A 16337-nucleotide genomic window follows, 5' to 3' on the forward strand; every position below is an offset into this window, starting at 1 on the left:
CTTCAAGTGTTACAACATTTCATACCATAAGCTTGCCCTTATTTTAATTCACCGCTTATTCAAGAATGTTCGGTTGGAGGTCTCATAAAGACCTTTTAAACTTGTAATGTAGGTTTCGGGAAGGGTTGGATAGACATTTGGGTACAAGTGACTTCACCCTCCTTGAACACTACTCACAATTTTCCATTTTTTTTTACTTTACTTCTTTTCAAACCCTCATAGCCTCATTTGCGTCTAGTTTCCAATATAGAACCACCTTACATACCTCTTCTAATTTTATTCAAGGCTCTATACTTTATATACAAACACATATTTTCTCTTCTTTTTTTTTTGTACACAAATCTTTCTCTTGTTTTTTTCTCTTTTGGAGCTTGAATAATCTAAAACAAACACTTTTGAGGCATGTAGTCCTAACTTAACGTACAACCTTACCAATCTCCACTGCGACACCAACACCAACTTAGGCTTTTAGCCTCGTTCTCAATGTTCAAGGAGGGACGGGTTCAAGAGAGGGGATTATTTTACAAAAAAATAAAGGGGAGAGGTTTGTAATGAGTTGGCCAAAGAAAAGGCTTAAAGGCTCAAATTGGGTACTAGTGATATTATTTATGTACATGTCAGCTTGAATGGCTACAGAGGTCTAGCAAATAAGACAAAAAATGCGTAAGATCATCCCTCCAACCAAACATACTATCATTAACATTGAAAGAACAATTGGGCAAGTTCTAGATGATAGAAGTAAACACGAGAGTTATATACACACAGAGAACTCACACACACATGGTACACAAACTGTTTCATTCACATAATTTGACGCTTTCGAGTCAACACTTGGCAACTCAAGGATTTCATCATAGACACATGTATAACTCTAGGTCGCCATAGAGTCACAAAACGAGCCTCAAGTTCACAAAGTTGATCACAAAGACTAATTCCCTTAAGAAAGTTGTCAATCTATCCATCATCGGGAAAAGTCGACAAAAATAATATTTTTTTTATATGTGGAAGGGTATATGCTATGTACAAACACACATGCTTGATACTAGGCAATTACACCAAACCGGTCAAAATGATTAATTCTATGATCCTGGTTCTACTATTACACCCTTGGAAAAGAACCGGGAGAAGAAAAACCAAGAGGAATTGATTCCTAATCACTATCTACTTGTTTTTGTTGTTTTCTTTTATATGGACAACGGTATCATATTTAACCGAGAGAAGAAAAACCAAGAGGAATTGATTCCTAATCACTATCTACTTGTTTTTGTTGTTTTTCTTTTATATGGACAACGGTAATATTTACACAACGCTATTATGAACACAAAACAAACACTAATATTAACATCATCACGAATTTCATAACACAACTCATGTATCGAAGTCATACTAATATATACAGAACACAAAATACACATAAGTACAACAGTCTGATTCTAACATAAAGATATGCATATGCACAACAGTTTCCAATATCACAAAAATATCTACAATGCTACCCTCCACCCCCAACTAAAAGCATGCATTGTCCCCAATGCATAAAAATAGAGAGATGAGTTTGAGGGGGGCTCCCTGAGGCACAAAAAGTGCTATGGGAGTCAGTAGTTGGCTGAGTACTGAAGGGGTCACCCTCGGATGTGGAAGCTGGGACCGATGAGAGCTCAGTTTGAGGAGTGACCTCTCCTGATAGAGTAATGCTCTCAGGCTGGTCCAAAGCAGGAGTTGGAGCTAGAGCTGGAGCTGGTGCTGGAGCCTGTGAGATGCTACTCTCGCCCACTGATGGCGGGGTGACTGATGGAGCTATAGGGCTAGCCATGTCTGCTAGAGACCGTTGTATCGCTATCTGCATATCTACTTGTTCCACTTCTGCAATAGCATCCTCCTCAATAATAGCATCCTCGACAAAGGCATCCGCAATCTGCTTTCCTTTATCCTGAGGGCCATTATCGCTTGAATATCCAGAACTTTCCTCATCCTCGCTCCCATCTTCCTCCTCATCTTCTGATTTACCAGAACCTCCGGACTCCTCCCCAGAATGGATCACAATATGGGCTGGAGGGGCTTTAGGCTGGGAAGCTCCGGCAGTAGGAGGGGTAGTATCAGTCATCAATGCAGTGAAGTCAAGACCTAAGTCCGGAGGTGCTGTGCCTGTCACCTGATCACCATCTATGGGAAGGAGGGATGATAGATCGAACTCCAAGTTCTGCATCTTTTGGAGCTCGGTCTTCATAGAAGCAAGATCCTTCTTGAGTCCAGGCAACCCACTAACTTCACCCCGCTCTATCTTCTCCGCCCTCAACTAAAGTTGTTGTAGACGATCCTCATATTTTGACTGTTGCTGTTGGAGGGCCGTCACTGAGGATTGCATGGGCGTCAGGGCTTGTTTGATTAGATTTGGCAATGTCTTCAAAAGCTGATCTACTTTGGCATTGGCATGCTGAGCCAGTAGACCAAGCTTCGAGACAGCAGGAATGGTGATGACAGGCTGGCAGTGGTGGACTGAGAAGCAGGCTCGGAAGTGGAAGTGGGGGCCCTGTAACCTGAGGAGTCACTAGTGTTTATCAATATACGTGTGATATCAATATCCCTCGTTTACTTTCCAGTTTTATCAGTTGGCAGGATGGGAACTTTCACAACTTTACACAGAGTTGTGATCAGGCAAGGAAAAGGAAGTGAAGTTGCATGCTGCATTGCTCGGATCCCTATTTCTTGGAAGATCAACGCTTCCACATCTATCTTGATACCAATCATGATGCAAGCAATCAGAAGGGCCTTCTCGATGGCTATATAAGTTTCATTTTAAGTTGGTACCAACCAAGAAGTGACAAAACTGAGCCAGTAGCGACCCTCTCTCGTGAGATCTTCCTTATATATCTTGTGATGAGGATCAACCCAAGCGGGAGTCCCCTTTACTATCATTGAGGCAATCCATCCACATTCATTCTCCTTATTTTTGAATTTTTTATTGTACTCAGTTGTGCCTGCTCTCCATCCTTTGACGTAGAACTCATTAAGGGCCTCAATGTTGCAGAAAACAGTCTTTCCCCGGACAAGCACTTGGTCGGTGAAAACTTTGTTGCATTTGTGTTATTTCGTCTTGGAGGCCCTATAGGATGCATAGAATTCCCTCACAAGGGTCTCATTGTACTCTGTGGGTGGCTCAGTGAAGTTCTCCCATCTCCGTGTTTTTATTTTTTTCCAGGATATAGGGGTATTTGTCTTTGAGCTCGTTCAAGATCAATTGTTTCTCGCCCAGGATTTTGCGCTTTGTGAGCCCTTTTCTAAATACCTCTCTAGACCCATCAACCCCAGATCGGAGCCGGAAATCTTCACCTCGTTTCCTTCTCTCTTCAGCCTCTATATTGATTGAGGGCCTGAGCTCCTCCGCCTCAGACTGGGAGTGGCTCGGCACGTTGTCCTCTATCCGCAATCGCTTATTGGTGGAAGCCCACTTTGATGTAGAGGATGAGCGTCACTTTTTGACCCATATCTGCACAATGGTGAAGAGTGAGTGACATCATTAACAATATGAAGAAGATACAGATGAATTAAAAGCAAGAAAGGAAATGCGGTCTGGTCTGCGATCGCAAAACCATAATGCGGACCGCAGACTTGTCGCAGATCTTGTAGTCTCAACTAGTGGTCTCATTCTGCGGTGAGTTATGCGGTAGCATAACCACTATGCGGACCGCATAACCATCGTAGAATTGACATGGCTATATGGTTCAAAATTGAAATCTCTGTATCACTTTGCGGTGAATTTGCGGTCCGCATTTCAAATCTGCGATCGCAAAAACACCGCATTTCATCATCTTCTTCATAAGATTTAGGGTTTAGTTGTGCGGCCAAAATGCGGGCCGCAGATTTCTTCTTCTACATAGGTCACACAAGCTTTCAACAATGGCGGTCCTATTTCATTCTACCCCGTACCCCAAATTATTTTCAACCCAAAAGCATTTACACTACAGATAAGCAACTACACAAGCATCTAAAAACATTTTTGCACAGGATTTAAATGAAAAATCTCTGAACCTATAGTGGAAATCAAAGATAAAACAAGGGAAAAACGGGTACATACCATCAGAGTTTGATGATTGGGACAATGAGTGTGACAAATGGAGTCCTTTGTTTGCATACAATTTGAGCTTGATTTGGTTTGAAGTCCGTTCGTGTTCTTCCCCCTTTTTTCGTTTTATTTTTCTGTAATCTTTTTACTTCCCCCCCCCCCCTTTCTCTTTTTTGTTTTGTTTTAAGTGAGTGAGAGACGAGAGGGTTATGCGGACTTACCTTGTCGATTCTGCGATGGATAGGACACCGCATAACACACAGTGCGACCGCATGTGTGTTATGTGATAAGGTTAAGGACCAAGCTGAAGGGAGGCAAATGCGGTCTCATAAATTAAATGCGGACCGCATAATGCACTACCTCACTGCATTTTCAACCACAATTTTAACCCAAATCTCTGCTTAGGTTTGCGGTTAGAGTGCGGTCTGCATAGCTAAAATGTGACCGCATTTGTGTAACAGAATTCACCTAGTGGTTTTTCTTCCACTTTTTATGCATTTGTACCAATTGTTGTGATCTTTTGAACCCCCTGTACTCTGACACACACTTTAAATTTCTCAAATAAATCTATCTATCAAAAACTAAAAATTCATAGAACAAAAGAGTGTTACCACACATGGGTTGCCTCCCATGAAACGCTTGATTTAACGTCGCGGCACGACGAAGTTGATATTCCTTTGGTTTCACTCAATGGTCGGGCATGGACCATCTTTGAGAGCCAGCTGCTCCACCAAATGTTTTTCTTTATCAGTGCCCAAGTAGTGCTTGATGCGTTAGCCATTTACCTTGAATGTCCGGGATGCATCTGTTGATTCTAATTCCACCGCTCCATAAGGAGAGGCATTGACCACTTTTAATGGACCGGACCATTTTGATTTAAGCTTGCCCGGAAAAAATTTGAGCGTTGAGTTAAAGAGCAAGACCAAATCACCCGTCTTGAACTCTCTTTTCAAGATCTTCTTGTCATGGACAAACTTCATCCGTTCTTTGTACACAGCTGCACTTTCATAAGCATGGAACCGGAATTCCTCCATTTCATTGAGTTGTGTTAACCTCAAATTTGCAGCTTTAGCCCAATATAAGTTCAGCCTTTTCAACGCCCACATAGCTTTGTGTTCCAATTCCACGGGTAGATGACATGTTTTACCAAAGACTAGCCGATAAGGAGAAATACCAATAGGGGTTTTGTAGGCCGTGCGGTATGCCCACAATGCATCATCTAGCTTCCTTGACCAGTCGGTCCTATTTGCGTTCACAGTTTTTGCTAGAATGCTCTTGATCTCCAGGTTGGAAACCTCAACTTGACCATTTGACTGCGGATGATAAGGTGTGGCCACCTTGTGCTTTACGCCATACTTCTCAAGCAGCCCCGAGAACGCCTTGTCTCATTCGTAAGGATGGCTCTAGGAGTGCCAAACCGAGTGAATATGTTTTTCTTCAAGAAGGCGGTCACACTCCTTGCCTCATTGTTTGGTAAGGCAACTGCTTCAACCCATTTGGACACATAGTCCACAGCTACCAAGATGTATTTCATCCCGCAAGAACTTACAAAGGGGCCCATGAAGTCGATTCCCCACACGTCAAAGATCTTTATCTCCATCACAAAGTGCATTGGCATTTCATGCCTCTTAGAGATTGAAACTTGTCGTTGACATTGGTCGCAAGCCTTGACCATTTGATTGGAATCATGTTAGATGGAAGTCCAATAATACCCACATCCAAGAACTTTAGCCGTCGTCCGATTTCCTCCATGATGACCCCTAACCGGTGAGTCATGGCATGCCTTGAGGATTGGCATAACCTCTTCTTCGGGAATACACCTTCTGATAATATTGTCTGCACAAACACAGAACAAGTATGGTTCCTCCCAATAGTATTGTCGGTAGTCTCTCAAAACCTTCTTTCTTTGATAAGATTCCAATCCGTCCGGGATAAGGTCACTAACCAAGTAGTTAGCAATATCAGCACACCAAGGAGAAAAAGTGCTAGATAATGCCAATATGTGCTCATCAGGGAATGCATCGTTGATTTCAAGATCTCCCTGTGGTCTCCCTGCTTCCTCAAGCCTTGACAAATGATCCGCCACTTGATTTTGAGTTCCCTTACGATCTTTGACTTCGAAGTCAAATTCTTGCAATAACAAGACCCATCTAATTAATCAAGGCTTTGCATCCTTCTTTGCCATGAGATATCGAAGAGCCGCATGATCAGTGTATACCACCACCTTGGACCCCAACAAATAAGCCTGGAATTTTTCAAAAGCATACACAAAAGGAAGAAGCTCTTGCTTAGTTACCGTGTAGTTCATTTGTTCCCCATTGAGAGTTTTACTTGCATAGTACACCAGGTGGAGAACTTTGTTGTAACGTTGGCCAAGCATTGCTCCAATGGCTACACGACTGGCATCACACATGAGCTCGAAAGGAAGTGACCAATCGGGCGTGACAATAATGGGTGTCGTGGTGAGCCTTTGCTTTAACTCCTTAAAAGCTTTAAGACAGTTCTCATCAAACACAAACTTGGCATCTTTTTCGAGGAGTTTGCACATGGGGTTAGCAATCTTGGAGAAGTCCTTGATGAAGCTCCTGTAAAACCCGGCATGCCCTAGAAAACTTTTAACAGCTTTCACGGAGGTCGGTGGAGGAAGCTTAGAAATAATCTCAATCTTTGCTCGGTCGACTTCAATACCATGCTTTGAAATTTTGTGCCCAAGCACAATGCCTTCGTCAACCATGAAGTGACACTTCTCCCAATTTAGCACAAGGTTGGTCTCTTCGCATCGCTTAAGCACTTGTTTAAGATTGTTAAAACAGTGCTCAAACGAATCACCAACCACCTAGAAATCATCCATGAAGACTTCAAGAAAGTCCTCAACCATGTCGGAGAAGATGGACATCATACACCTTTGGAAAGTGGCTGGAGCATTGCACAAGCCAAATGGCATCCGGCTAAAAGCAAAAGTGCCATACGGGCAAGTGAACATAGTTTTCTCTTGATCTTCCAAAGTGATGCTGATTTGATTGTAGTCGGAGTAACCATCAAGGAAACAATAAAATGACCTCCCCGCTAGCCGATCAAGTATTTGATCAATAAAAGGCATAGGGAAGTGGTCCTTGCAAGTAGCACTGTTAAGTTTCCGATAGTCCAGACAAACTCGCCATCCGATCACAATTCGCGTAGGAATGAGCTCATTCTTCTCATTTTCGATCACGGTCATGTCACCCTTTTTTGGCACACATTGTACTGGACTCACCCACTAACTGTCGGCAATAGGGTAAACTACCCCAGCATCCAACCACTTGATAATCTCCTTCTTTACTACCTCTTGCATTGACGAGTTCAACCGCCTTTGATGTTCCATACTTGGCTTTGTTTCGCTCTCCAATTGGATTTTATGTTCACAAAATTCCCGGGGGAATTCCACAAATGTCCGCAATGGTCCATCCAATGGCTTGCCTATGTTCTTTCAAGACTTCCAACAATTGGTTTACCTGCACATCATTTAGCAAAGACGAAACGATTACGGGTAAAGTATCATTAGAGCCAAGAAATTTATACCTTAAGTGCGGCGGGAGAGGCTTGAGCTCTAGTTGTGGTGGCTCAATGATTGATGGCTTGGCGGAAGGTGTGGCCCTATTCTCCAAGTCAAGATAAAGCTTTGCCGAAGTGTAAGTATAGGATCCAAGACCCTCCAATGCATTTACCGACTCCATGTACCCATCCATGTCCTCGCCATCAAAGTTTACCGAGATAGCCGCCAATGCCTAACCAAGGCATTGCTCTTCAATTTTCAATTCGACGACATCTTCAACCTCATCAACCACATCTATCACTGAAATGCTCTCATACTCATGGGGTAATTTCATACCCTTGCTCGCTTGAAATGTGACTTCTTCATCATTCACCCGGAACTTAATTTCATTTCGCTCTGAATCCATGAGTGCTCTTCCCGTGGCTAGGAATGGTCTCCCCAAGATGATAGGGATCTCTTTATCAACAGCACAGTCAAGAATTACAAAGTCGGCGGGCAAATGGAATTTTCCAACTTTCACAATCACATCATCAACAATTCCTACCAGTCTCTTAATAGATCAATTGGCCATTTGTAACCTCATGCTTGTTGGCCTCGGCATCCCTAATCCCATTTGCTTGTAGATGGCAAGTGGCATCAACTTGATGCTAGCCCTCACAAAGGGCTTTTGCAAAGTCATGCTCCCCAATAGTGCATGGAATAGTAAATGCTCCCGGGTCCTCTTTCTTTTGGACAAGGCTTGTGGCAATAATAGAGCTAACCCGGTGAGTCATGTTTACCACCTCATTCTTTGTGGTCCTCTTTTTGGTGATCAAATCCTTCAAATATTTGGCAAACCCTGGCATTTCTTGAAAAGCCTCCAAGAATGGAATGTTCACCGACAATTGCTTTAGAATATCATAGAATTTCTCAAGCTTGCTATCATCAACCCTTCTAATAAGTCTTTGAGGAAAAGGCGGAGGAGGTCTAGGAATAGGAGGTAGAGCTTTTGATGTCTCCTTCTTCTTTTCCTTCACCCCTTCTTGGTTCACTTCTTGCACCTTCTCTTTTTCGGCACCCTTTCAGCTTCAACAACCCCTTGCTCTTCTGCTTCAACTTCTTGTTCGGCTTCTTCCCCAACAACCTCTCGCTCAATGTCACCTTGTAAAACCTTCCCACTTCTAGTAGTTATTGCCATTACGTGAGAAGTTGAGCCACTTCCACCACTCTTCGTGTTTGCAATGGTATCACTAGGAAGTTGCCCTTTTTCTTTGGGTTTTTCTCTCTTGAAAGGTCTCTCATTTGCATCTCTAACTTTTGGATAGATGCGGTTTGAGAGACAACAACTTCGGTCATGTTTCTCATGGACGCGTCAGACTTTTCTTGGTTTTGCAATACTCTTTCAAGCATGCTTTCTAACTTTGACTCACTTGACGACCCTTGATTTGCATAATGACCTTTTGGGGGAACATACGGGTTGGAGCTCCAGTTTGCAAAGTTGTTGTTGTTGTTCCAATTTCCTTGATGCTAGTTACCTTGATCATTTGTCCATTGTTTGTTGCCTTGCCCTTGCGGGTTTGGACTCCACTGGCTTTGTTGCCCTTGACCATGGTGGGGTTGCCTTTGATACCCTCCTTGAGGGTTGTTGATATAATTTGTTTCCTCAAAATTTTCATCTAAGATGGGTTGGACATCTTCCACTGCATTCACTTTCTTTGTCTGATTCTCGGTAAACATCTTTGTCAGCACATTTACATTTGTTGCAAGCCCGGCAATCACTTGATCCCTCTCTTGATTTTCCTTGATTAAGTTGCTCAAGGAAGGAGAGCCATATGAGATTACTCCGGTAGTATCCTCTGAATGCCATGCTTGGTTGTGATTTACCATTTTGTCCAGGATTTGTATCACTCTTGCAAATGATTTGTCTATGAAAGATCTGTCAGCTGCATTCTTGGCGATGGCTTGGTTCATGGGATCCAAACCCATATAAAATTTTTCCAACAACACAGAATCCGGAAAACCATGGTTTAGATACCTCACCAAGTATAATTTGAAGCGATCCCATGCCTCATGCAACTGCTCTCCCTGTATCTGCTTGAAGAAGAAAATCTTATCCCGCAACTCAGACTTTTTGCTCTGTGGGAACCACTTGGACAAAAATGCCCGGACAAGTTCGGGCCAAGAATGGATAGAGTTGGGTGGCAGATTCTGGAGCCATTTCCTCGCATCCCTAGCTAGAGAACCCTTGAAGCATCTCAACCGCAGGGCATCGTCAGAGACATTGTTTTGTTTGTGCATTGCACACACACCCAAGAAATTCCTAAGGTATTGTGTTGGATCATCATCTGTGGAGTTTCTGAAAAATCCTTCTGCCTTGAGCATCATAATTAGATCATGTTCCACTTTAAATGTTGTAGCTCCAACAGCTGGCGGTACAATGGCGTTAGTATCCTCAATGTACTCCTCGATGTCTGCGAAAGGATTCTCTCCCATTTCTGTCTCCGCATCATCACCATATTCAGACATGTTTTCCTATCAACACCAAGCAAAGCAATCAAAGTGTGATGGAATAGAAATATACGTTAAGTAAAGTACACACTAAATAGTAATTTCAAAACCGTATTCCCCGGCAACGGCGCAAAAATTTGATACGCTCAAATTACACTTTAATAAATAGTGTAAGGCGGTCGGTGTCAAATATAATAACCCAACAAGTTTGGGGTCAAATCCCACAGGGAATAGGTGTGAAACGGTTACTCTTATAGTGTGTTGCTCGACTAAAGTCGTATCTCTATTCGGTTAACAGTAACAAGAGAATGGTTTTATAGTAACAAGAGTATGAATTGAGTTTATTTGGAAGTATCAACTAATTGGAATATTTATAGAGTAATTAATTGGATTAAAGAAACCAAGGTTGTGTCCCCTTTAATGGAGTGTAATGCTTATCGGTGTTAATATGATATATTTCTAATGGAAGGTTCTTTTGATATGCAAATGATGTCTAAGTGACTACCCAATATTTTCCAATAGTTGAGTAGTATTTCCTCTTTATAATTTTCCCAAATATAAAAGAGTTTCAATTTAGAACCATCAATATATGCCAAGTAAAACCCACTTATTCCTAAGCGATTCTATTAAACAAGGTTTAAAGCCTTGAGTCATTGATATTGACTTCTACTAAATTCTAACCCACTTTCCCAAGCAAAGCAAGAATTTAATGGCACTTGTTAATGTTTGCAACCACCAACAATAAATGAAGAATGAGAAGTAAATAAATATCAACCAACCATTATATATATATTCAATGTTAAACACTCATTAGCATAACACCCATTTAGGGTCCACAACCTTAGTATTTAAAGTTAGCTACTCATACTACAATACAAAAACCAAAGAGTATTTAATATCATAAAAGCTTACAAAGTGGAGAATCTTCACCCAAAAGCTTCCAAAAGTGAGGAATATTAATGTCTTGGAATGTGGTTCAAAGACTAGACAAGATGATCCCACAAGGACATCATAAAACTATTTATAGTGGACTCAAAATCGGGACAGAAAACGGACAAAAATGCTCTTTCAGGTCTGATATGCGATTGCATTCTTATGGCAGAGCACGTATGCGACCCGCATCTTGAACATACTTATCGCAGACTGGAACCCTAGTTTACAGGTCTTCTTCGCATTCCAATTATGCGGATCGCATTGCAGAAATGCGATCGCATTTTGCATCGCATCTTCGTCCTTCAGTGACCTTCATGGTTGGTTTGCGGTTCACTCTGAGGCTCGCATGTTGGTTTTGCGGTCACATAATGGACCGCATTCTTGACTTGAGATTTAACCCAGATCTATGCTTTTGTCTGCGATTTGACGTGCATTTTGCGGCTCGCATGTCTGATCTGCGATCGCATAGTGTATCGCAGACCAGCATTTTTGCTACATTTTGCTCTTTTCTTGTCTTTTTGCTTCCATTTCCATGTTCTTGGGTTCTCAGTCCTTATGTACTGTAGAAACAACAAAACTACATAAGTAACGGAGATAATTGCATTAAAACAAGCTAAAATCTAAGCAATTAGTATTGAAATGTGCCGAAATTCTCCGGCACATCAAGTCGGCACGCACTTCCCTTCAGGAATTTTCTCTACTGATACCGTGTCAAAACCTGATAAACCCATGGCCCCTTGTCGTCTTCAAACTCTATGAATGGAACAATGGCATTACTTGGAATAAACAAATTGTCTTCTCCATGTACAACAATTTCCTGTCTATCCCATTCAAACTTAACCATTTGATGCAGAGTGGACGAGACCACTTTGGAAGCATGAATCCAGGGTCGACCTAACAACAGATTGTAAGAAATAGCCACATCGAGCACCTAAAATTCCATAGTAAATTCAGCTGGCCCTATTGTAAGCTCGAACACTATGTCCCCGACTGAGTCTTTCCCTCCACCGTCGAATCCCCAAATGTAGATATTGTTCTTGTGAATTCTTTCATCATCCACCTTTAACTTGTTCAGAGTGGAAAGAGGGAAAATATTTGCACTGGAACCATTGTCAACCAGTACCCGAGTAACCACGGAATCTTCACATTTCACCGTCAAACAGAGGGCTCTATTGTGCTCAGTACCCTCCACGGGAAACTCATCATCAGAAAAAGTGACTCTGTTTACCTCAAATATCTTGTTAGCTATCTTTTCCAAGTGGTTTACTGAGATTTTGTTAGGAACGTGGGCTTCGTTCAAGATCTTCATTAAAGCCCGACGGTGCTCGTCCGAATGGATCAATAATGACAATAGCGAGAACTGAGCCAGTGTCTTCCTTAACTGCTCCACAATGGAATAGTCCTACACTTTCATCTTTCTCAGAAATTCCTTTGGTTCTTCCTCGGTCACAGCTTTCTTCACCAACACTTGGTTATCTTTGGAGGTCTTAGCTTTTCTCAACTCTTCGGGGGCAAATCATCTCCCCGATCGAGTCAAACCATGGGTCTCACACACTTCTTCTTTAACCTCTTTCCCCTTGTAAGTCACTGTCATTCGTTCATAATTCCATGGGACTGCCTTGCTGTTGACTATCGGTAATTGAGTTACCGGTTTGATAATGACAGGATCTGTGCATGCGCCCTTCACAATTACCATAGGCTTGTTCGTCACTCCTGGCACAACCACTTTTGCTCTTTCATATTTTCCTGCAACGTCACTTGAGGACCTCTTCTTGACCTCCACAGATGGTTCATTATTTGCCCCGTTCAACTTGATCACAGACTTCTCACTTGCTGACTTTTCACACGGCTTGGCTTCACTATCCCGAATCATCATGACAGTTTGTGAAGGCTTCTTAGGCTCTCCTCCCTTATGCACAATCTCAATCATATTTGTCTCATGATGGGCCGGCAACGGGTTCTGGTTGATATTGGGTGCCTCCAGGGCTTGGACCTCAATCCGATTAGTATCAATGAGCTCCTAAATAGCTGTTTTCAATTTCCAGCATTTCTCTGTGTCATGACCCGGGGTCCCTGAACAATACTCACAACTCACCGAGCAGTCAAGATTTCTAGGAAGGGGATTTGGCAGTTTAGCCTCGATCCGATTCAACATACCCAACTGTCTCAATTTGTGGAATATACTAGTATATGATTCTCCCAATGAAGTGAAAGTCTTTTGCTTCTGCAACCTCTCATTTTTAAAGGCTTGATTTGGTCGAAAACCTGTTCTAGGGGGATTTCTTTAGCTCTTGGGGGTGGATGGGCATTTTGTGGAGCTAGGTATGGACTTTGTGGAGCTGGAGCACGCCATTGTGCGTGAGCGGGAGGTTGGGTATAGTTTTGTGCATGATGGATGGAAAAATAGGGATCGGGCGGTGGGTAATAGTGTGGTGGTGAGCTATATGGAGCATGGCGGTAAGTTTGGTGGTAGGGTCGAGGCGGGTTATAGTAACGTGGAAGGTTCCTGGATCCAACCCAAGCTCCCGACTCAATTGTAGCAATATCCTCTTTCTTTCTCTTCCCGAGTACACCCCCAATACCGTTTTTAATGGCCTGGGTGGTTGCTTTGATTGCTGAATAACTCATGATTTTGTTGGACTTGAGTCCCTCCTCAACCATGCCTCCCATTTTTACAACCTTATTGAAGGACTTGCCCACTGCTGACACCAAGTGACCAAAATAAGTGGGCTCCAAAGCCTGCAAGAAATAATCAACCATCTCACTTTCTTTCATCGGAGGGTCAACCCTCGCTGCTTGCTCTCTCCAACGGAACCCATATTCTCTGAAACTCTCACCGGGCTTCTTCTCAATTTTTGTCAATGATAGACGGTCTGGGATAATTTCAAGATTGTACTGAAAATGGCAGGCGAAGGCTTGGGCCAAATCGTCCCATGTGTACCACCTGTTGTGATCTTGTCTGGTATACCATTCTAATGCCGATCCACTCAGACTTTGGCTGAAATATGCCATCAGCAATTCATCTCTTCCGTCTGCTTCTCTCATCTTGCTACAAAATCCTTTTAAGTGTGCTACTGGGTCACCATGCCCATCGTACAGATCGAACTTGGGCATTTTGAACCCTGCGGGTAACTGAACATCTGGGAACAGGCATAAATCCATGTAGGCCACACTAACTTGACCTCCTAACCCCCTCATATCTCTGAACGATTGTTTTAAGCTTTTGACCTTTCTGATCATCTCCTCGTGTTCGGGATTCTTGGGTGGCTTCTCGGTTTCTACCGTGAGATCAAGATGAGGGGTGTAAGAATATGGTTATGGAACTTTGAAGGTGGGTTCAAGGGGATAATACTGGTTGTCATGAGTTTGGAACAGAGGTTCACTGGAAGATCGGTGTAATGTAGCAGGTGGAGGTACCACAAAAATAGGTGTGATTGGTGGGGGAGGGTGCGGGACTTGTCTGGGTGGAGGAGCTTGTGATGTATGGGAAGTTGTGTCGTGGCATTGTTGGTAGAGGGGAAAGGTTAGAGATAAGTTCACAGTGGGAGGTTCTTGAGGTTGAGCCAATGGTGGGATATAAGCAGGGTTGGCGAGATAAACCAGTGGTGGATTCCCCTTTGCCCAGGCTTGGTACATTTCAGCCATTTATTGTTTTAATTTATACATCTCTTCCTTCATCGCATTAACATCCAATTCTTCCACTTCTTTTGACGGGTCGAAATACTTGTCTCCGGTTCTTGAACTCAATACATCAACAACAACCTTGTTATTGGTTAGGGCTTTAACAAATTGGTAACCGCACATTTGGGGAATGAATGCACCTAAGCAGTTAACCGTTTCTATCATGCATTTGATCGGCTGCTTGCGTCATCCCGGCTTTTCCACTTACAACTTTCCTTCTTTTTCTCTTTCTTTTCATTCTGGCCTTTGCTCTTCTTTTTTCATTTCCCTCTTGTTTTGCCATTGTTTCTTTTCTCTTATTTTCTCTCTTTTTCTTTTCTTTTTCTCTCTTGTTTTTCTCTCTCTTTTCCTTTGGTTATGGTCGAATCCTATGGAGATTGCCTACGTATCATGACCCCGCATGAATTAGACCGAGCGTAGTTCTGGGAGATAAGTGTGAAATAAAATATTTTTGGGATTTTAAATTTTCATAAAAAGCAAAGACTTTGATTGCAAAGACTCAAAACCAATGGACTCCAAGAGAAACTAATAGACGCTGATGAAAAGACAAAATACAGACTCAGAAATCATACTCCGACATAAGAAAATGTAGCCTCGAAAACACTTGACAGACCCCAGCAGAAAGAAAATACAAACTTACGCAACTGACAGATTCTAACGGAAACAAAAATACAGACTCAAATGAAAAATCATGAATACATCAATGCTCCTGGGGCCCGTGGGACATCATTCGGTCTCGTCGCGGGCCTATATGCAAGATCCCTTTGAAGTCGGTCCAAGTCGTTCATTATTTGTTTAACAAATGTCATCACTGTTGCGAAGAAGGTGGTGCGAGTCATATCCTTACAGACTTGTCACTTCACAACAATGTAATCGGCAATGTTTCTAATTCTTTCTCTTATGGCACCTTTTTCTTGTATCAAACGCCTGATCTGCTGGGCCCTGGCTTCCAAAGTTTGCTCGGCCACATGATTCTGCTCCTGAAGTTGTTGCAAATCTATTTCTAATTATGCCAATGTTGTATAACAATGTTCTCTTTCAGCCTTGAAATCTTTTGCCTGTTTGATCATTTTGTTTTCCATGGCGATGACCCTTTTCTTTAACCCCGCGAACTCATTGTCGTACCTTTCTTTCAATTGCTTAACCAGGCATGCTCGCTCATCTGCGTTTTTAGCCAATTGCTTCCAAACCCTGGCTAGTTCACTTTCTGCCTTCTTCAAATCAAAACCATAGTCACTCACTTTCTGCCTTAGGTTATTTATGAGTTTTTCATCTTTGGCACTTCGGGCGGGGTTTTCTGCAGCTATTTTCATTTCCAGAATTTGGGCTCGAAGGGCCTCGTTCTCTTGGGCTAGCTTTTTCTTTTCTCCTTCGTCCGCCGCGACTTGCAAGCTATTCTCGAATTGAAGTTCTCTGACTTGCTTTTCCAATTTTTCTATTGTGGCCCTGTACTCATTCTCCTTAGCCAACCAAGCCCACTATTCTTGTGACACCTCAACGAATTCCTGAATGTGAGGCTTTTTGGCTGGTTTTCTGGTTCGGCCCTTGTGGTGTTCTTCTTTCTATTCCAGGCAAGATAGGCGGGTGAGACTTTTCCTCTAGATAAGTCACGCACTCGAGTGTTCACTGTCAAATACTAGC

At 42.6% G+C, this 16337-nt stretch overlaps 1 protein-coding gene across 1 annotated transcript; it reads right to left on the reverse strand.

The window, feature by feature from the left end:
- Window positions 1-2296: 2296 nt before the first annotated feature.
- LOC138877063 (uncharacterized) lies at window positions 2297-6797 on the reverse strand. Its single transcript, XM_070156533.1, has 7 exons — window positions 6331-6797; window positions 6009-6213; window positions 5689-5899; window positions 5526-5578; window positions 4849-5418; window positions 2594-2733; window positions 2297-2537 (listed from the first exon to the last, which is right to left on the reverse strand). Exons 1-7 carry the CDS (start codon window positions 6795-6797, stop codon window positions 2297-2299), a joined length of 1887 nt encoding a protein of 628 aa, XP_070012634.1.
- Window positions 6798-16337: the final 9540 nt, after the last annotated feature.

Source organism: Nicotiana sylvestris, chromosome 1 (assembly GCF_000393655.2).
Source record: "Nicotiana sylvestris chromosome 1, ASM39365v2, whole genome shotgun sequence".
In the NCBI taxonomy this organism is placed as follows: Eukaryota; Viridiplantae; Streptophyta; class Magnoliopsida; order Solanales; family Solanaceae; genus Nicotiana; species Nicotiana sylvestris.